This window comes from Sorex fumeus, unplaced genomic scaffold (genome assembly GCF_029834395.1).
Source record: "Sorex fumeus unplaced genomic scaffold, SorFum_2.1 ptg000019l, whole genome shotgun sequence".
Classification (NCBI taxonomy): Eukaryota; Metazoa; Chordata; class Mammalia; order Eulipotyphla; family Soricidae; genus Sorex; species Sorex fumeus.
In genome coordinates, this window is record NW_026606076.1 from 37,130,835 (window position 1) to 37,144,938 (window position 14,104).

At 46.2% G+C, this 14,104-nt stretch overlaps 1 protein-coding gene across 1 annotated transcript; it reads left to right on the top strand.

Annotated features, from left to right (window-relative positions):
- The first annotated feature begins 7,489 nt into the window (after nucleotides 1-7,489).
- Nucleotides 7,490-9,085, top strand: LOC130022214 (zinc finger protein OZF-like). The gene has a single exon (XM_056112967.1). The coding sequence runs from the start codon at nucleotides 7,613-7,615 to the stop codon at nucleotides 9,083-9,085; it is 1,473 nt and encodes a 490-aa protein (XP_055968942.1). The 5' UTR covers nucleotides 7,490-7,612.
- Nucleotides 9,086-14,104: the final 5,019 nt, after the last annotated feature.

Genomic DNA, 14,104 nt, shown 5'->3' on the forward strand with positions numbered 1-14,104 from the left:
GTAAAGGTAAAGGCCCTCCCGTTGATCATCGATTTGCTCGAGCGGGCCCAGTAACGTCTCCATTGGAGACTTTGTTGTTACTGTGTCTGGCATATCCAATACTCTCGGTAGCTTGCCGGGCTCTCCTAGAGGGGCGGCGGAATCGAACTCGAGTCGGCCATGTTGGCCGCGTGTAAGGCGAACGCCCTACCCGCTGTGCTATCGCTCCAGCCCATCTAAGTAGATCTCTCCAGCACTAAATCAGTTTGCTTCTTGTATTACACACAAGTTCACTGTGTTTGTTTTGGTTTTACTTTGGGGCCAAGTCCGCATTCCACCTGACTCTGTGTTAAATGATAATTTCTCAGAGTGCCCCAGGGACCCTGGGGCTGCTGAGGATTGGACCCAGTTGCCAGCTTCAATGGTCGGAGTGTTACCCTCAGTACAATTTCACCATGCCGTCAAGTTCAAGAACTTTGTTTCATTTTGATTTGGCTTTGGGGTTTCATCCAGGAATGCTCAAGGATTACTCCTGGCTGTGCTCTGGAAGCAGATGGGCTACGGGGGATCAAACCCCATATTTGTGCATAGCACAGGTGTCCTACCCACTGTAATATCTTCCTCAATACAAGTTTATTTCTTAGGGTCTCACCCATGAGGTTCTGTTCTATTTCAGTGTTTGTAATCACTTTGAATATTTTTTGGGAGACTTTAGCACAAATCAGGATTTGCTCCTGGGCTCTGCACTCAAGGATCACGCCTGGCTGGATCAGGGAACTTTATGGGATGGTGGGGATCAAACTTAGATTGACCGTGACCAAGGCAAAGGTCTTTCTGTGCCCCGACCCACGGGACTAGTCAACGTGGATAACCAGGAGAGAGTGCGCAAGTGGGAAAAAGAGAGACAGAAGAATGGGAGCAAGACAACACTCTGATCAAGCTCCAAATTTATTTCTCCCAAGCTAGCTCTTTATAATTGATTACATGAGGAAATGGGCAAAATGGGGAATTGACAAAGCATGCAGATTTTCAGTGAATCAGGGTGTGAGCCCTAACAGCAGGCTCAGGGCAGTTATCTCGGGCGTAGCTCAGAAACTTACACAACGTATTTTAAATATTTTAACATTTTTCCAAGAAGAAATTAGTTCCTAAATTGCAGGTCAGGCTGTACTGACCTTTTGGCTCCCGACATCTCCTCCTTTTTTATTTTTAAAATAGGCAGTTAGGGGCTGGAGAGATAGCACAGCGGGTAGGGCGTTTGCCTTGCACACGGCCGACCCGGGTTCAATTCCCAGCATCCCATATGGTCCCCTGAGCACCGCCAGAAGTAACTCCTGAGTGCAGAGCCAGGAGTAACCCCTGTGCATCGCCAGGTGTGACCCAAAAAGCAAAATAATAGAATGAAATAAAATAGGCAATTAAGTATCTTATAGAGAGTCTTAATTTTTTTTTTAATAGGCAATTAAGTATTGGCAGTATAGCAGGCCTGTTCTTGCAGCTCCAGAGATAGCTCAACCCATATCACAGAAGGCAAACTCTCCTTCATGGAAAGAAGGGCATTAACCAGAGGGGGATGTAGGGGCCTATCCCCCGGTCACTATTAAGGATCATTTTATTTATTTATTTATTTTGCTTTTTGGGTCACACCTGGCGATGCATAGGGGTTACTCCTGGCTCTGCACTCAGGAATCACCCCTGGCAGGGGTCAGGGGACCATATGGGATGCTGGGAATCAAACCCGGGTCGGCCACATGCAAGGCAAACGCCCTACCCGCTGTCCTATTGCTCCAGCCCCCTTAAGGATCCTTTTAGTGGGAAGAGGAATGTTGTTCAGATCCAATCTCTATGAAGATAGGCGTGCTTCTACGAGCTCAGGACAGCCTTTGAAGGCTCCTCGTCGGCAAATACCGCCGGGTTCCGCCCCCCCAGAGGTGCCCATAGTATCATCACAACTGCCCTGAGATGCAGCTGCCCTAGATCGGGTGCGAGGAGCTGCACAAGGAGCAGTGTACAGGTCCATGCAGGCACCTCTAGCCCTTGATCAGCAATATCCAATCGATGGTAATGAATTTGGATGGGTTTTGATGCCAGGGAGTCAATCTGCCTTTTTATAAAAGCCATAATTCTATTAAACAAAACAAAAACAGAGCCAGGGATATTACAATCAGGATACCAAGAAGGGAACCAAGCAGGGGAAGCACATAAGGTAATATTTCTCCCATCCCCCACCACCCTTGGGAGGAGCCAGTGGGTCGTCTCCGCCCCTCGAGGTCTTCTTGGGGCTGTCTTATTCGATCTCATTATTCGACCACACTGCTCTGGTTGCCGAAGAAGCAGCATTCTTCTTGCAAAAATATACAAAGGCCGCCCTGTTTGACAGTAAGGAGGTCCAGACCTCGTCAATTCTGCAATATAACTTGGGCAATAGAATTCAATTGCTCTTGAACAGTCCAAATGATTTGGGATACCTCTTGGATGTCCCCTATCAGCTGATTCTGCCCATGGGTTTACTGCACTTGATGATCACTTAGAGGGGCTAAGGAAACTCCATTTGGTGCCAGGAGAGAGAGAAAACTACAGAGGTGTTGGGCATTTGTCTTGCAGGAAGTTGAGGCAGGTTCAATCACTGGCTTCCCATATGTTCACTGAACACCACCCGGAGGATTCCTGAGTACAAATCAAGAGTAACCCCTGAGCATCGCTGGGTGTGGTCCTGACAAAGTTACATACAGTGCTTGGATCAAATGCATGTCACTATATTTTGCAGGCCTTCCTATTTCACTCTTAAATGGAAACCTGGGTCCTACGTATCTGATAACCAGCAATCTGCAGTATATCAAAAGTGGAGATTCTGTTTCATGCCTTTTGAGGAATTTGCCAGATTTTGTAGGGAAACACGCCATTAACCTGTTGCCTTTTTCTTGTCACTAATCCATGCCTCTTTCACTGTAGGGGCAGGACATTCCCCGGTGAAGCCTGTGGAGATCTCCTGGCTGGAAGGAGCTCTGAGGTCAGGGAGGAGAGGCATGTGTGTAGGTAAGTGTCTCCGGACTCTCAATGGCTCAGGGGTTGGGCATTGTTGGGGAGTCCTGAGTGGGTGTGAAACATGCAGCTGTTTCCGGGAATTCGGGCTCTTGGTACCAAGTATCTGTGCAACGCTCACTCTGCCATTCACTCCCTTGGACTTTCAGTCACAGAATGACCATGTGCTTTGCTTTCTGGCTTTGTTGTTCTTCTTCATCTATTAGGTGTGTAGAATGGCCCAGGGGATTTACGGCCCTTTTGACCCCTGGTCTGTGCCTTACCAGCCTCGGGTGCCCTTTCCAGGAGCACCGGGTGACCCTCTGTCCTCTCAGTCTGGCTAAATTTGCCCTCGGATCATCAGTGGTTGTCAAACATAATAAAAAAATCTTGTGTTTTTTTTTTCTTTCTGGGTCACACTCGGCGATGCACAGGGGTTACTCCTGGCTCTGCACTCAGGAGTTACTCCTGGCAGTGCTCAGGGGACCATATGGGATGCTGGGAATCGAACCCGGGTTGGCCGCGTGCAAGGCGAATGCCCTACCCGCCGTGCTATCTCTCCAGCCCCTTGTTTTGTTTTTTGAACTCAGCAATACTCAGGGCTTTTCCTGGCGGTTCTCGGGTTACTTGTGTCAGTGCTTAGGGATCAGCATCACAGAAGGCAAATGAAATAACTACTGTTCTTTCTCCAACCCACTAAGAAAAAGTTTTTTTCTTTTCTGTTCAAATTGTGACTTGTGGGGCCGAAGCAATAGTACAGCGGGTAGGGCATTTGCCTTGCACTCAGCCGCCCGGGTTCAATCCCTGGCATCCCATCTGTTCCCCTACGCACTGCCAGGAGTAATTCATGGGTGCAGGGCCAGGAGCCTGAGCATCGCTGTGTGTGATCCAAAAAGCAAAAGAAAAAATTAAATTGTGAATCGTTGAGCCCATAAGAAAGCTAGATTGGGCTGGCACTGTAGGAGAGTGAGGAGGGCTCTTGCCTCGTGCTCAGCTCACCTGGTTTCAATAACGAGCATCCCATATGATTCCCCTCATGTTCCTTGGTCCAGTCTGAAAACAAAGCCCCAAAGGTTAGTGTGTGATTGCCAAGCTCCTCAGAGCAATCCTCTAAATGGATCTCTTTTTTTTTTTTTTTTTTTTGCATTTTGGGTCACACCCGGCGATGCTCAGGGGTCACTCCTGGTTCATGCACTCAGGAATCACTCCTGGCGGTGCTCGGGGGACCATATGGGATGCTGGGAATCGAACCTGTGTTGGCCATGTTGGCTGCGTGCAAGGCAAACGCCCTACCCACTGTGCTATCTCTCCAGCCCCTAAATGGATCTCTTTGCTCTGGACCTGTTTGGGATGTGAGAACCATAGAGATGTCCTCCACTTGCTCTGCCTATCCAGGAATACGTTGCATTCGACTAATTCTTAGCTTGTGGATTGTGTTTGATTTCAGAACTCCAGCCGCAGCTTCCGGAGGTAGCACTGCCACAGTTTGATTTGGGAAAGGGCACATCGACTAAGCGTGAACTGGTAAGATTCGCACATGCAAAATAAGTGTTTTTATGCCATCTGGAGAGCTCATGGACCAAGAATAGGATTAGAAAGGTGGGGGTTCAGGCCCCATCCTGCCACCACCTTTTCAGTTTCTGGATATGACTGGGAAGAAGTTGGAGCTTAATTCTGGCAGCAAAGGGCCCGTAGCCTCAATGGGGATAAATTCAGTTAAGTTCAAAAACTAAAGAAATTTCTATTCTTTTTCTTTTTCTTTTCTTTTTTTATCTGAGAACAAAAATATTTTATTTTTCAAAGAAACGTAAATGAAATAAATGTAGAAAATGCGAAAGATCACAACTAAGATGTTAATTTTCCAGAACCTAATTACATTCTAATTACATTGTTTTACTGTATTGCTATGACAACCATGTCCTGATTGGTGTTTTTGTTTTTTTCATTTGTTTGATCTTCCATTCTACACATTTATTCAAGGTGATTCCTTTCCAACATAGGTCTGTGCTATTAAATCCTCTCTAACCCTTAGTCCTACTGTGTTCTCATGTATTAAGAAATTTCTATTTTTCACACTGATGAAATACTGTGGTTTGTTACTTGATAGAAAGTAAGCACAAACATTAGATTATTTCAAGGAACTGATTTGTAGTGTGGGACCCGGGGCTGAGATCTCCAAGCCTGCACGGTTTGGGACTGGACCTGCCAGTAGCTAGACAGTTACACCCACCAACTGCCGTGTAACCCCAATGACGGCCAGGATCCAGAGATTATCACACTCAGCTCCCGGAAGCGTGCAACATCTTATCATCTCATTCCTACTTTGGACAAACTGGCAGGCTACCGAATGTAACCTGCCCACACGGCAGAGTCTGGCAAACTCCCCGTGGTATACCCAATATGCCAAATACCAGTAACAATGATGGGTCTCATTCTCCTGACCCTGAAAGGGCCTTGAATATGGCACTGTTAAAAAAAAAATCTCAGGGCTAGGACAAAGGAGACGTTACTGGGGCCTGCTCGAGGCAATCGATGAACAACAGGATGGTCGTGGTCGTCGTGATTTGTAGATCCTCCTAATCATGCATTGGAAAGGACGCTTGCTTTGCCCGAGCATAGGAATCTGGGTTTCCAGCGCATATGGTCCCCAGAGCTCCAGCAGCATTGGCCCCTCAGATCTCCTTGGTGTGTCCCACCCCATAATAAATACAAACAAGAAAACAAAAAGAACAAAAATGTCATTGATGCAAAAAAGGAATCCTCTTGTGGCCCCTGTAGTACATCTCGGCTGTGTGGGATGCAGTGTTGCCTTTCCACATGCATCCAGGAGTCTACTCTCATCTAGAACTGAACCCAGACTTCAGTCTCTTCTTTTCTCTGGAAACTGGTGCTTCAGTTTTCTGCAGAGGGAGTCGCTTTCATTTAATATGTCTTCATTGAGATGAAAAAAATTTACCGAACTCAGGGCTGGCTGGAGTAATAGCACAGCAGGTAGGGCGTTTGCCTTGCACGCGGCCGACCCAGGTTCGATTCCCAGTATCCCATATGGTCCCCTGAGCACCGCCAGGGGTAATTCCTGAGTGCAGAACCAGGAATGACCCCTGTGCTTCGCCAGGTGTGACCCAAAAAGCAAAAAAAAAAAAAAAAATTTATCGAACTTAATGACCCCACATCAGTCAGTTTTGCAAATCGGCCCTGTAGAAACATTTTGTCTTTCCATGGAAAATCCCTGCATGTGTTGGATTCATGTGGTGGGAATGTCAGAAAGCACAGCTGCCTGTGTTGGAGTATAGTTCTAAGCTTCTGAGGTTTCATATTGGTTTATCCTTTCTTCCCCACAGGGAACTTAGGTTAGTTGAGTCACACACACACACACACACACACACACACACACACACACACACACACACACACACACACACAGTGCTTCCCCAGCACTCCCAATTCCATCATGCTTTTGTCACATGGGAATTAATTGACTTCGAAAAATGTTTCCTCTTGGACATCTATCATATGTACTTGACTTAAGCCTCAGTTACCCTTAGTTCCTAACACCCCAAAAGGCGGGTCACAGCAAAGGGCTTAGACAGATCGAGGCAAGCTGAAAGCTGTCCTAGTTTCGAGAAAAGAACAGCCTAAGCACCCAAAGAAATGTGATAAATTAAGAGCACAGTCATGGAACAAACTCTGACCCAAAAAAAAAGGAACTCAATAAGGAGACCCTGTTGGAGTGAGGTAAAACTAACCTGGCTTGAAAAGTGTAGTCTGCGAAATATAACAAGATATTCTCAGGAAAATCCACCCTGTCAGCTTGACCTAGGGTATGGATAAAAGCCTGTATCTCTTACTGTGTTCATATAAAATGATTAAAAATGTCATAAAGAAGTAGATTTCATATGACTGTTTAAGTGGATTACCAGCAAAGAAAAGGAGAAAGCACTACACTGTTAGATGAAGCCCACCCTTGGGCAGATCTCTTAGGAGGAATCGAGTGGATTCTACAGTGCTGGCGCCCCCAGATGATATTCTGTCTTTGGATGCATGTCCTAGAGGAAATTCCCCTGAAGTTTCTTTACATCTGTGCATTGTTTATGTTAATATTCCACCACCCCTATGTGTAATTGCTGTCTCCTAAGCCTTCATGATTTCTCTATAATTAATTCTCTGATAGGAATAAACAGCCTCTGATTCCCAATCAACCATGGCTCCATTTTTTCATCTAATGGGAGTGACGGGCACTCACCGGTTCCGAATGGACCAGGGGCCACAGGACACCACAGGACAGTGAATCAGAACATGAGACTGCCCGGCACAATTGTTTTAGACACGGAGACTCGATGCAGTAGAACAATAATTGGAATCCTTCTCTCCTGTTCTGCAGGGAAGCAGCCAGCCCCAGTGGAATGTCTCTGAACCGGCACACACTGAGAAAGTCTGGAATGAGCAATCCTGCCTTCATCCCCGTGGAGATGATGAGACAGGAGGGATGTCCTCTGAGGGTGATGGGAAGGAAGAGAGTGACCATGTTCCAAAGAAGCCCGCCCCTGCAAGAAGCTCCTCGCAGTCTATTCTGCACAGACCTCAAGCCCAAACCCCCGCAGTGGTGCAGCCCATGGACTGTGGGAGAGGAGCACTGTTTATAGTGAGTCCTTCAGACCGACAGGCCCACAAGCAAATTCACTATGGACTGAACCCATCCAAGTGTCAGAATTGTGGGGGAGCCTTCCCGTGTTCTCGGCACCCTGATATTTCTTTAGAAACCCACCGTGGACAGAAATTCCTGGAATGTCAGCAGCAAGGACAAAAGTTGAGTCAAGGGTTACCCCATTGGAACCATATTCATGTAACTGCAGGAGACAAACCACATGCATGTGAAGAATGTGGGAAGACCTTCTACCGATCCTCATACCTTATTATACATAGGAGAATTCACACTGGAGAGAAACCTTATGTTTGTAAGGAATGTGGGAAGGCCTTCTCTCAATCAAGGTACCTTACTTTGCATAGGAAATGTCATAGTGGACAGAAACCTTATCAGTGTCAGACATGTTGGAAGGCCTTCACTCTGCGTTCATGCCTTACCATGCATATGAAAATTCATACTGGAGAGAAGCCTTGTATCTGTAAGGAATGTGGGAAGGCCTTTGTTTACTCCTCAGACCTTACCCGTCATTTAAGAATTCACACTGGAGAGAAACCTTACGTTTGTAAGGAATGTGGGAAGGCCTTTTCTCAACCCGGGCAACTTAGCAAGCACAGGAAAATTCATAGTAAAGAGAAGCCTCATAAATGTCAGAAATGTGGGAAGGCCTTCATCGTACCCTCACTCCTTACTAGACATATTAAAAGTCATAGTGGAGAGAGGCCTTATCAGTGTCATACATGTGGAAAGGCCTTTACTCTACCCTCAAGCCTTACAACACATATGAAAATTCACAGTGGAGAGAAACCTCATCGTTGTCAGACATGTGGGAAGGCCTTCTCTGTTCGCGCTTCCCTTACTGCACATATGAAAATTCACGGTGGAGAGAAACCTCATCAGTGTCAGACATGTGGGAAGGCCTTCATTCTGCGCTCTTACCTTACTATGCATATGAGAGTTCATACGGGAGAGAAACCATATATATGTCAGGAGTGTGGGAAGGCCTTTACTACATCCTCAAAACTTGCTAAACATAGGAGAATTCACACTGGAAAAAAACCATATATATGTAAGGAATGTGGGAAGTCCTTTATTTATTCCTCAGATCTTACTATTCATATAAGAATTCACACTGGAGAGAAACCTTATGTTTGTAAGGAATGTGGGAAGGCTTTTTCTCGATCTGGGCCTCTTGGTAAGCACAGGAAAATTCACAGTAAAGAGAAACCTCATAAGTGTCAGAAATGTGGGAAGGCCTTCAATCTGCATTCAGACCTTATTATGCATATGAAAATTCATGCTGAAGAAAAGCCTTTTTATATATGTAAGGAATGTGGGAAGGCCTTCACTGAGCTCTCAGGCCTTACAGGGCACATGAAAACGCACACGGTAGAGGACCCTTATATATGTAAGGAATGTGGGAAGGTTTCATGTTCCCATTAAGCCTTAGTAAACAGAAAAATTTATACTGGATGATTTGATCTCTAATAACAATCCCTAAGTTTAAAACAGGCCCCCTGAGTTCAGCGATTTTTCTTTGGAGAATGGGATCAGGGGTACTACAAAAGTGGAGCCAAGAAGGACATAATACTGGGGCTGGAGTGATAGCACAGCGGGTAGGGTGTTTGCCTTGCACGCGGCCGACCCAGGTTCGATTCCCAGCATCCCATATGGTCCCCTGAGCACCACCAGGAGTAACTCCTGAGTGCAGAGCCAGGAGTAACCCCTGTGCATTGCCAGGTGTGACCCAAAAAGCAAAAAAAAAAAAAAAAGGACATAATACTGCCTCTGTGGACAATCTTCCTATGACAGCAGGATATGTCAGTTCTATAAGGGAAAGTAACATGCTAATTATCTACCGGGGGGCAGCTACACCATTTGCCTTGTGCTTGGACTTCCGTGTATGTTTACTTGTAAATAATAGGTCTTGGCATTGGAAGTAGGTGATTAAATAAACAGATACAAAAATGCCCCTTGCTCGGAGTTGTTAAGGCTCACCACTGTCATTGTCATTTACTTTCTCGCTGGTTTGGCCCAAATGCACTGGTTTGTGGGAATTATGGCAGAGATCGACCACGATGCTGAAGTGAATTCTTTGAAAGTGGAAAAAAAAGGACACACCTTCATTTTTCAGGCTTCCTGTATTTGGCTTTGGGGAGGGGAGCCACATCCCACAGGCTCAGGCCTTAACTGTTGGCCCTGGGTTCAGGAATCCAACCTGAGTGGTCACAGGTATCCTTAAGGGGACTTGGAATCCAGGTAAGCCATGTGCAAGCAAGCACTTTGTCTTTTGTATCATTTCTACACTCCTGTATTCATATTTTTATTAATTTGCATGTGCACTGAAGATTAATATTCACAATAAGTATTTAATGAAAATGGCCCCCGGCAATTCCCTTTAGTAGGGTGGATTGGAGACAGTTGAAATGATCTTTACTGTGCACAGAAGGACATTTACTGCTTCTTTGAAACTATGGAAGGGGTCCCTTGAATCAAATGTTTTCTAGATGATGGGATCATGGGACAGCCCCTAAGCTCCCCCATCCGAGCAGGCAATTCCATTCAGCTGTGATGACGAACAATAAAGGGTGGTCATATTCCTGCATCCCACCCTTCTCACTTCAGTCGTATTAGGAGAAAACAAAACTTAAATTTGGAAGCAGCTAAATCCCAATCATCAAGTCACCAGAATGATAAAAATGATTTAGATTGTCCAAAGGTCCACATAAGGCTACAAAGTGACCAGTATGTTTTGATGTTCTTTCCTAAATGTATGCATACAAACTTAGAATTGGGTGATACCCTAGAAATTATTTGGGGGAAGGAGCATACCTGTCAGTGATTAGGTGTTACTCCTGGTGCTGCTTGTGCCACCATTTCACATACCAGGGATGAACTCCAGGCGACCAAGATCAGTGCAAGTGTCATGTTTCTGGACTATCCTCCTGCTTCATACTCTGGGATTTTTTTTTTTTGGACTTTTGGGGACACACCCGGCGATGCTTAGGGGTTACTCCTGGCGGTGCTTGGGGGACCATACAGGATGCCAGGGATCGGACCCAGGTCTGCCGCATGCAAGGCTAACGCCCTACCAGCTCTCCTATCGCTCCATCCCCCATACTCTGGGATTTAAATCCAGTTTCTGAAACTGCCACTTGGGATTTTCCTTGTAGGTGAGAGTTGATTGATTGAATGTTGTCAAGGGATAGCACGTTAACCGAACAGTGCTCTCTGATGTTCTTACCAGCCTTTGCTCCTGTTCCAGTGTCTGTCCAGCTCTCTGGGCTGCTGCTAGGCCAGTTCCTCTCTGCATCTCCAGGGCTGGCTTCGGAGTCACTGCTTTCATCCATTTTGATTGATTACTATCACAAGAAACTCATTGTTCCCTGCCCTACCCGCTACCTACCTGCCTTTTTTTCCTAGTGAAACACCACGAGGTACAGTTGTAGACTTACAAACTTTCGTGCTTGGGTTTCAGTTATACAATGATCAAGTACCCATCCCTTCACCAGTGCTCATTCTCCACTACCAATGAACCCAGTAGCCCTCCTACCCCCTTACCCCATCCCCTCCCTCTCCACCCCTTGTCTGTGGCAGGGCATTCCCTTTTGCTCTCTCTTCCTTTAGGGTGTTGTGGTTTGCAATAGAAGTATTGAGTGGCCACCATGTTCGGTCTATAGTCTGCTTTTAGCATGCATCTCGCATCCCGAGCAAATCCTCCAAACACCCTCTACTTGGTGTTCCCTTCTCTATCTAAGCTGCCTTTTCCCCCAGCATCTGCTGCCGGCTTCCAAGCCGTGGAGCAGACCTCCTGGTACTTATCTCAGCTATTCTTGGGTGTTCGTCTCCCATTCTGTTATTTTATATTCCCCAGATGAATGCAGTCTTTCTATGTCTGTCCCTCTCTTTCGGACTCATTTCGCTTAGCATGATACTTTCCATGTAGAACCACTTGTATGCAAATTCCATTACTTCATCTTTTCTAACAGCTACATAATATTCCATTGTGCAGATATACAAAAGTTTCTTTAATCAGTCATCTGTTCTCGGGCACTCAGGTTTTTTCCAGATTTTGGCTATTGTGAACAGTGCAACAATGAATATACAAGTGCAGATGTCATTTCGACTATACTTTTTTGCCTCTCCAGGATATATTCCCAGGAGTGGTATTGCTGGGTCAAATGGGATCTCAATTTCTAATTTTTTGAGAATCGTCCATACTGTTTCCCAAAAGGGCTTAGCCAGTCGGCATTCTCACCAGCAGTGAAGGAGAGTTCCTTTATCCCCACATCTGTGCCAACACCGGTTGCTTTTGTTCTTTTGGATGTGGGCTAGTCTCTGTGGTGTGAGATGATATCTCATTATTGTTTTTATCTGCATCTCCCTGATAATTAGTGATGAACATTTTCTCATATGCCTTTTAGCCATTTGGATTTCTTCTTTGACAGAGTTTCTGTTCATTTCATCACCCCATTTTTTGATGGGGTTGGATGTTTTCTTCTTGTGGAGTTCAACCAGTGCTTTGTATATCCTTGATATCAACCCCTTATCGGATGGGTATTGGGTGAATATCCTTTCCCATTCTGTAGATGTCTTTGTATTTTGGTCACTGTATCTTTTGCAGTGTGGAAGCTTCTTAGTTTAATATTGTCCCATTTGTTAATCTGTTTCCACTTGGTTGGTCAGTGACATGTCATTTTTGAAGATACCATTAGCCTCAATATCGTGGAGGGTTTTGCTGACCTTGTCTTCAATGTACCTTATGGATTCTGGTCTGATGTTGAGGTCTTTAATTTTTTTTTCTTTTTGGGTCACACCTGGCAATACACAGGGGTTACTCCTGGCTCATGCACTCAGGAATTACCCCTGGCGGTGCCCAGGGGACCATATGGGATGCTGGGAGTCGAACCCGAGTCGGCTGCGTGCAAGGCAAACGCCCTACCCACTGTGCTATCACTCCAGCCCTCTTTAATCCACTTTGATCTGACTTTTGTGCATGGTGTTAAGTCGAGGTCTAAGCCCATTTTTTTTTTTTGGCATGTGGTTGTCCAGTTATGCCAGCACCCTTTGTTAAAGAGGCTTTCCTTGTTCCACTTCATATTTCTTGCTCCCTTATCAAAGATTAGATGTTCATACATTTGGGGTTGTGTGTAGGGATATCCCACCCTGTTCCATTGGTCTGCAGCTCTGCCTTTGTTCCAGTACCGTGCTGTTTTAACTGTTCCTGCTTTCCTCCCTGTCTGTTTTACCTTGAATCAGCCAGCAGGTGTTTTTCCTTTGGACGCCTGTGTGAAAGCATTGGTTTAAGTGAGCAGTTTCACATCAGGACTTCTTCTTCGCACGGCCCCCACTGTGTGACCAACCACTCCAGCAGCAGCCTCGATACTCCTTTATCTGAACCGATTCTAGTTGCATCACAGATTCACCTGGTTGGTCAAAAACATTCTCTCTTGGGGCTGGAGTAATAGCACAACGGGTAGGGCACTTGCACGCGGCCGACCTAGGTTCGGTTCCCAGCATCCCATATGGTCCCCTGAGCACCGCCAGGGGTAATTCCTGAGCGCAGAGCCAAGAGTCACCCCTGTGCATTGCCGGGTGTGACCCAAAAAGCAAAAAAAAAAAAAAATTCTCTCAGCACCTAAAGCCTGGCCCTTGGAGGGGCCTTGGAAAAAAGGAAGTGACGACACACACAGACCTGTGATTACCTGGCTGACAGGAGGAACCCTGAGGCCAGGGAGGAAACACTTTGGCAGGTGAGTGGCTGAGGTCCTTCCCTGTCTCCAGCCCTGGACAGTGTGTGTGTCCCTCATGCGCTGCTGACCCCAAGTCCCTGGGGCTCCCTTATCCAGATTTTTGCACCCCACTCAAGCTGCCCTTAGTTCCCCTGTGCTTTGCTTTCTTCATTTTGATTCATTCTTCATCTGTTACTCATCCATGAGATTCGGGACCCTTCTTTCTCAGTCTTTCCCTTACTAGTGTCAGGGCACCCTTTTCAGGAGCAGCTGAACCCCACCCACCCTCTCTGTCACCAGGTTTGTCTCTGCCCTCACATCATGAGCATGGTCTTTGAGTATACTAATCACGGTCCTCCCATTGTTCATTGATTTGCTCGAGCGGGCCCAGTAACGTCTCCATCATGAGACTTGTTGTTACTGTGTTTGGCATATCGAGTACGTCACAGGTAGCTTGCCAGGCTCTGCCGTGCAGGCGAGATACTCTCGGTAGCTTGCCAGGCAGCCTGGTGTTGTTTTGGGGCTATTTCTGGTCATCCTCAGGGATTTCTTTGGGCACTTCTCATGGATCAGCCCCTGTCACCCTTATGCAAGGAAGATGCGCTAACTGCTGTTGTCTCTCTGACCCACTAAAGAATATTCTTTCACCTTTATGTTAAGTGAGTGAGTACCCCATCAAAAAATGGGTCAGTGAAATGAATAGAAACTTTCTCAAAGAAGAAATCCGAAT